At 45.8% G+C, this 7,780-nt stretch overlaps 3 protein-coding genes across 3 annotated transcripts in view; 1 reads left to right on the top strand and 2 right to left on the bottom strand. All coding sequences in view use genetic code 11, as the record gives it.

Annotated features, from left to right (window-relative positions):
- EGR_08116 (hypothetical protein) overlaps positions 1–267 on the bottom strand; it is a gene marked incomplete at both ends in the record, with an annotated part of 2,314 nt that extends 2,047 nt beyond the window's left edge. The window contains one exon of the mRNA XM_024497365.1: positions 208–267. Coding sequence (XP_024348236.1) covers positions 208–267 — 60 coding nt within the window. The remainder of the gene's footprint in view (positions 1–207) is intronic.
- A 600-nt stretch (positions 268–867) lies between these two features.
- EGR_08115 (hypothetical protein) lies at positions 868–2,253 on the top strand (the record flags this gene model as incomplete). Its single annotated transcript, XM_024497364.1, has 6 exons — positions 868–952; positions 1,068–1,213; positions 1,246–1,363; positions 1,398–1,502; positions 1,834–2,064; positions 2,141–2,253. The coding sequence occupies 6 exons, from the start codon at positions 868–870 to the stop codon at positions 2,251–2,253; spliced, it is 798 nt and encodes a 265-aa protein (XP_024348235.1).
- Positions 2,254–3,400: 1,147 nt separating this feature from the next.
- EGR_08114 (Retinol dehydrogenase) lies at positions 3,401–7,612 on the bottom strand (the record flags this gene model as incomplete). Its single annotated transcript, XM_024497363.1, has 6 exons — positions 3,401–3,815; positions 5,232–5,793; positions 6,236–6,435; positions 6,753–7,075; positions 7,203–7,283; positions 7,532–7,612. 6 exons carry the CDS (start codon positions 7,610–7,612, stop codon positions 3,401–3,403), a joined length of 1,662 nt encoding a protein of 553 aa, XP_024348234.1.
- Positions 7,613–7,780: the final 168 nt, after the last annotated feature.

Raw genomic sequence — 7,780 nt, 5'->3', positions numbered from 1 at the left:
GGGGATTTCATTCAGGACGGGGAACTGCGCCGGCCATCATGGGTGTCCATAGATAGATGCAGGAACACTGGCCTAAAAGCAGACTTGAGTAAGGAATTACAAGATTTAAAACAGGTCCATGAGGGACGGTAGGGGAAATCCGTAACGAAACTTCCAGATGGTTCACGGCTAGTGTCGCTTCAGTTGTTAATAGCTTTTCTGCAGAACACGGGACTGGGAGGGATGCCGAAGGTAGACGTCAACACCAACCCTTCTGTTAGGGGTCATCACCATTCTCCCATCCGAAGCATATGTACTTCTTCCGTCCCACTAAGGCTTATCACGCAGAAGTGGAAAATCAGGATACATGTCCTTTAAGATCGGGTTCGCTTTCCGCTGCCACCAATGTAGCGTCCCGAGACTCCCTTAAGACGAAAGAAGACACAATACTCGGGCAGAATATATGTATTCGGCACGGAGAAGGTGTCTGGGCTATTGGCATGGCCCAAAAGGCCAGCCCACCCAGCGAGGTACAAGGGGGCTAATTCGAAGCACAAAAGTGGCGCCTCACCGGAACCGAGGGACAAACCACCATCGTATTACATATTTGTGTTTGCGAAACTAGAGGAGTCCACTGAGAAATGATTTCCTCTGTTAGCCGTAAGATGGAATTATAGCAAACTCAATATTATTGCAGTCCGTATACCAGCACTAAAATGTTTAAGAAGGTGTGTGTTAACTAAGTTTTTTGATTCAGCACAAAAGTGTTCCACAAATTCCTACAAAGAGGTGGTTAGCATAAAATCCTCTGCACCTGTTTGCTAACTTAGACGCAAAACACTAATAAAAAAAATTTTTATTTAGCTTTGCTTATTATATTTACCTAAAATGCTCTTGTTTTGGCTGTTCACTGAGAGCGAAGATAATAGTTTGTTTAAGTTATCTTCGCCAGTTCGTACATCCCTGTTTGCGCGTAACCGTTAAGCGTGAGATTCTCTTATTTGTATTTCAGATATTCCGCTTAATATACAACGTTTTTTATTAATAACCATGTGGCGAAGCTTTACGTACTACTTCATTTCATACAGAGGATTCTTTGCTCATAATGCCACGCCGCAGTTCGAATAAAAGTGATAGCCCCGTCCCTAGGCGTCAGAGTGCACGTATTGCTGCAGCCAGCGCAAATAAAACACCTACACCTTCTCCCGTTAAGAAGACACGGCGATCTTCAAAGGTAATTGTGGAATATATAGTGAGTGCATGTAGAGAGCTTCGGAAGGTAAAGTGGAGAACGCTGAAGACAAGGTTGATCACAATGGGACTGAGGGTACTTACAAGGATGCTTCACTTGGAGAGCCAGTAGAAAAGAAGCAGAAACTTGAAGGTTGATGAGTGTTTTTTAGTTAACACGGTCTTAGAAACCATGGAATCTTCGGCAAACCTACCCGGAAGCGCCCAGGAGTCAGGAGGTAAAGACGAATTAGCGGCGAACGATGAAGGAACATCAAAGATGGAATTTGAAGGTAGTTTTGATGAACATTTGTTAATTCTTAACCCTAGGTGTTTTTAAAACCTATGTTCTTGGTCACGTTACTTAAATTAGGCCTGGTATTCACTTTTCACTGCAGCTGTATTTGCCTTTTAGTATTTTCTAGTTCCGACAGCAAGTTAATTAGAACCGGTGTGCTTGGATCCTTTTTTACCAATACACGGAGTTTAATTTGGGTTTATTTAAATCTACTCGGGAGTTGTCGTGGAAGATCAAGTCGGTTTTGTTCGTATCAGATGTACTCCTGCTAAATTCCAATGATTTAACAGTGTGAAGTCCGTTCATCGTCTTAGTTTTTTTAACAGCTGCGAGGGAGGCTGGTTTCGAAGTTGTCGAAAAGTCGAATGTGCCTCATTCAGATAGTGAAGAAGTCAAGTCGGCTATCTCTGCTCAAGGTGAAGACGGCCAATTGCTTGTTAACTACGTTCAAGTTTCGAAAGATGATGTTCCAGCTGCCGTTCCAGAGAATAGTGCTGCTACATCGGGGGACAAGCCCCCCGCGAATGGTACTGACACCAAGGAACTGTGCAAGGGCGGTGAGTTGAGTGCATTGCTTATTTTGCAGCTTTCATTTTCTGATAGTGATTGCTTTTACGTTTTGGGGGGTTTTAGATAGCGCTGTCGATGAGTCTGCCAACGAGCAACCTGCTGTTGTAGGCCCCGAACAGAAGAGCGAGGAAGTTCCAGCTGATAAACCCCCTGCAGCAGAAGGAGTATCTCAATAGGGTCTATACAGCAGCACTATCACTCACCTTTTCCATCAGCCTGGTGACTTCCAAGCGTACATAGTTCTGTTTCGGCATTTGTCCGTCCTCACAAATCCCACGAATCTGTACACAGTATAAGCCAATGTGAGCGCTTGCCTGTTCGGATCCTCCAATAATTTCCCATATTTGTTTCGTTTTGGCACCTTTTTACATTGCGCTCTCTGTCTCGCTCTCTCACCTCTCTGTCCGTTGTATATTTCCTCTTCCACCATTCTGTAACGACCCATTTGTCTGCAGCCTCTCTACCCTACTCACCTATCCACCCTTTGCTTATTAATATCAGATCCGTTATATATTTGTAATCTTTTGGAGAAGTGCTGCTTCTACACTTTAGTCGTTAATGTTCATTTGGTACATGTAATGGATGTAAGCTGTCGCGCCCCGCCCCTATCTAAAGGTCAGATTTATACTCTTATATACCTATATATTATTAAAGTATTTGCGCCCATACAACTAGCCGAGCGTTAGTCTCTGCCCAATTGCGTACACTCATCTCCACATTTTGGGTACTTGCATGCCTCCTCTGCATTTCTACTATGTGGAGATTTTTCCTATACTCAATAAAGTTCAGGCTCTTATGTCTGATTGTAAAGCGGGTTCGTCGCTTTTTTTTCTCTTGCCTACGGGGTGGGCACCTACCTTAATCGTATTGGCTGACGCTGGTGCCCATTGTTTACTTTAATCTGGTTAGGATTGCAAGGATTCCCTGGTGCAGTGTCACCTGACGGTATTCCGCGTTTAGGTATTTAGCAACAGTTATGGATGTAATCATCTGAGCCGACGATTCACATGGCTACTTGGTTAGTTCGGGGGCACCACCTGCCTGCTTGTGATCACATGTAGTCTCTTTTTCGGTTGCGATTGTCAGCGGCTACATGTATTATCTTCTGTCAAGCTTGAGCTCGGCTGCCACGTGGCAACTTATTCCCGTAACACAGGTGAGGTGGCTCGTATTTTTATGCACGCTGGTAATTCCGTTGGCTGTTCTCCCCGCTTCTTCGTCTACTTGGTTCTCTAAACGAGTAATGCTTAAGCGAGCTCCAAAAATTCGTCAAGAAATCGCCATTTTAACCCCTAACTGAGCTTGTATTGATCATAAAACGTCTCAAAATCTAGGCGGTAGGGGCACGGGCTCGGGATGGGTATCCAGATGGGTCCATTTCTCCCCCAATCTCCACAGTAGATCTCTGGCCTCAGACCTGTCCACATTGTCGGTCCGCGGCTCCTTCCTTTTCAACTTTTGGAAAGTAGGTGCTTCAGTGGCGACACCCTCCAATAGCCCCAAGCTCTCCATCGTGGCCACTGTGCACATCACCTCTGTGGCTGTGACGCGCTGGGGGGCAATGCGGATGATTAGGTGGCCTAGATTGAGGTAGCTCCTGCCAATGTTTCGAAACCATCGCAGAGGGGCAATCCAATTCACTTCACCGGATAGTTCAGGAGGTGATGAGGTCCGATTCACCAAGGGATCAGCTATTACCACGGTTGGGCCTGTTTCGGCTGTCCGTTTGGCCAACTCACTGAATAGAGAAATAGCCAGGGTTTGCCTCGTAAACAAGCTAGCTTCATGTTCATACCCTTTCACATACAAAACGGGAAACGTATTTTAAATTAGCTGAAGTGTGTTGGCATGTGTGTGCGTGTATGGGTGAGACTACTCCACAAATAAACATACGCACGCACACACACAGTCTCCGCCGCTACATCGCATGACTAATCATTCCAACCCGACTCCGCATACAAATGCTTGCATGTCTACCTCTAGACATGCTACTCGCATAACTGCTGGAATGAAGCACAACCTCGTCACTTATCACCTTCGAGTTGCCCCCTTTGAGGCCTTTTCCATCATCGGGATCACACATTAGATAAAACGGGTGACCAAACACACGCACTAACCCCAAATGATGCATCAAACTAGCATTGAGAGTGAATAAGCATTAATCCCGTGGCAGCACTGGGCTGTTTACGAGCCTGTCTGTCAGTCTAAAACATAATTTGTGAGTGGAAGTGTGGTACAGACAGACCGGGGTGTCTATGTCAGTGCGTAGCCACTTCTACACATCGCCTTCTCTCAGCCCCTGTGCAAACGGCAGGAAGTTTGTCATATAACGGCGGCTAGTTAAATCGCATATCAAACCACCACCAGCCTAGCACACACACACAGGCAGTGCAGTGGTTGAAACATGGAAAGTGCCGTAGTCGGTCGCCTTTCATCGAACAGACGCGCGTACGTGCACGTGCGCACGCGAACGTGTTAGCCCAGCTAATTGGAGAGTTGGAGAGGTGGAGAGCTTGGTAGAGTACGCAAAGTGGCAAGAATGATAAGCATGATGCAAAATACATCCCCATGTTTGTTGTTGTCCGGCAAGTGAGACAGCCTAGGAGCGAGAGAGGGCAAAAGCGCTTCCACTCTCACGTGGATGCACGTACGCGCATGCGTGCGTGCGTGCGCCCCTGTGCTTGCCCGTTGGTGTGTGTCGCAGGGAGCGAGGGGGATGATTCAAGGGCTGCGCCCAAGTGAATTTAAAACACACCTAGTCGCTGTATGTAGCATACAAGCCATCCATTAACCTGTATTTCGTTGACTTGGGGTTTATCCATCCATTCCCGTTTTATATTCACGCGTGGCTGCGCTTAAGCGCCCCACATTTGCACAAATTTCCGAAGGTCACACTTTCACTTATAGTGTGCGTTCTCCTTATAAGGTCAATCAAGTACAAGAACGCACAACACTGCCTTGTCAATTAACCATGCCACAGCACTGAAACAGTTATGGCTGCAACAAACAACCACAATTCCTCATAACCACGCCTTCCTTTAACTTGATAGTTAAGCTCCTTTCCTTTCACACCAATCATGAGTACTGCGGATCGGACAGCAACCCGTAATCTATGTGTGCAGTTGGTGGGACCTCTTACAAAAGTTAGACTCACTCAGCGAAGAGACGAAGCGCCCACTGTGCCCTCTGATACCCCGCGGAGGGAGAGTAACCCTCGTTCCAGTTCCAATTATCAATTGGGAGACGCACAGCACCGGTGATGGGATCTTTCTCAGCCGAGGCTTCAGCGAACCCAGCAGCACGTGTGTCAATGGTAAATACAACCCTGGCGTCCCGATCTTGACCGCTCATAGAAGGCAAGAGGAGACGTGTGAGAAGATAAAAGGAGAAAAAATTTGTGCCCAGTTGATGCTCGAAGGCGTCATGAGTGAGCCTTCGTTCACCGGGAATCACACCGGAGAGAAGACCCGGTGGTTGGATGAGCAGACGATTGATACCCTTGGGGTAGTCTTTAATGATAGCGCCTGCAAACCGACGTATTGACCGCAAGCTATCCAAATCCAAACGACGACAATCTATGTTAACTTCCTCGGTTCCTGGTACCCATCGCATCAAGCGACTACGCGTGTTCTCACAATCATCCATAGAACGTGATGTTAGCACCAGAGTGGCCCTGCGTTTTGCTAGCTCTTCAAGGAGATTTCGTGACATTCGACCTTGGAAACGGAAAGAAGAAAGTCCACTTGGTTCGCTGCAAAGATGTGTTGCTGAATTACTTTTACCATGTAGACAGCTTAACATCCACCACCTCCACCCACAAACGCGAAAGAGACAGCAAGAGAGAAAAAATAGAAGGGTGGAAAAAAAAACAGTATTTGTGAGAAACGCACGAGTGTTTAATTACTAGTACGCAAATGCAAGACTATTTACAAATGCTCAGCTTTGTAAAACCTGAAACAGCATGCATGCACAAGAACACCTCCGCAAAGCAGTAGTAACTCCAGTTTAGGTTTCGGCACTGCGTACTCTGACTAATATAACCTGACTTTTAACTCGTCTATACGCAGATGATAGGGTGTGTGAAAAACTACCAAACCATAAATCAGTTTGTTACTGCAATCCAGTTGTGAACATAGTCATGGATGCAGCAAAACTTACTGGTGGCCTCAGTAACAACAATGATCTTGCCCCGTAGATCCACTTCGGGGCCTTCATAAGTTGGTGCTTTGACAACCAGTTTGTAGATGACGAAGGTCCCACTTGCAGTGAGAAAGGTCACCAAGGCCTTTTTAGCGAGGCTCCAAGGCTTCTTCACTGGTGGCAGGGGTCGAACCTGAAAGAGATGAGGATAATCCCACCTGAAGATGTGCAACTGGTCACCTTTCCAATTGGGCAAAAATTTCCACACCGGGTGCAGATCTGCATCGATATACAAATCCCCCAAAATACCGACCAAATACCACTACTAGATGTCTGTGTGTCAGAAAAAGACGCGCCTTCTAGAAGCTCCATCCTACAGAAATTGATCCCAAACGAAATGCATCAACATCTCTACTGAAACAATTTAAGTATTGAGTCCCTAGCCAAAATGCATACATAAATGAAGACGACTCGAGAAAAATGGCACTGTATTTGACAGAAACCAAAACACAAAAAACGGTCATTTTGACACTACCAGAAAGTGTCATAGGGGTCAAGAAGAGCTCTTGAGTTCGTGGTGTAGCCAACACCAGTCTCTGAAGAGGCACCGACATTACCAACGTCACCACCACCGGCAACGACAGCGACGGAGGTTGGTTGTGTCAAGGCTGAGTCTGCATGGCTGGGATCGACCTCAGAGAAGGAAGAGGAGGATATAGAAGAGTCAGAGGAAATACTAGCCACGTGAGAGTTGCTATGTGTTGGTTGAATCTGGTTGTGAGACCTCTGTGAGTCTACAGGGGCTCGACCGATAAAGACAGCTCGATGACCTGGACTAAGTTGTAGCTGATCAGCAGCCTGATAGGAAATGAAGTAGTTACAAGTTATATGCCAATCCGATTGTCAGTAGCAATATTAAAACATTTGCACAAATACTTGGCCATGAATTCTGTTACAACCAATAATAGATTCTCGGAAAACTTACATTTGACTTGATAAGCGATTCATTGCGATCTAGAATAGCTTCGGCTTCGGCTATAAGACGTTCTTCATCAATATCCTCGCACTTTAAAAATACAGAAGGGGGCTGGGTGAATAGTGTAGTCAGCGGAAAATAGAGACTGCAATTGTACATTTTAATCCCAGTTAGACTTCAACTTTGGGGCCGAAGATTCTTCGGTGGATGACGATCCCGATGAAAAGTAACTTATAGATAAGTAGGCAATGCAGAAGCCAAAGCTAGCCAAGCCAAATAAAATAACAGGTCTATTCTTGGAAAGTAGTTGGAAATATGATGGAAGATGAAGTACTTACAGGCCAAACAAAAAGTTCTGGATTCAATATCCGGAACAGCGCAGTCGAAGTCACCTTCTGAGGGATACGACTGGCAGACATCCAAACGTTCAGTGCGCACTAGAGATGTGCACACACAAACAAACAACTGCTGGTTACCCATTTTTAAGACTCGATGCCTTCAAAAATTTACAATTTTTAGCAACAGGATTCTTATGATTGAACTCTCAAGGTTACAAGTGCATTAATTCGGTATACGCGATACAGTTG

Source organism: Echinococcus granulosus (assembly GCF_000524195.1).
Source record: "Echinococcus granulosus chromosome Unknown EG_S00096, whole genome shotgun sequence".
Taxonomy (NCBI): Eukaryota; Metazoa; Platyhelminthes; class Cestoda; order Cyclophyllidea; family Taeniidae; genus Echinococcus; species Echinococcus granulosus.
This window is presented reverse-complemented; position numbering and strand designations above follow the sequence as displayed.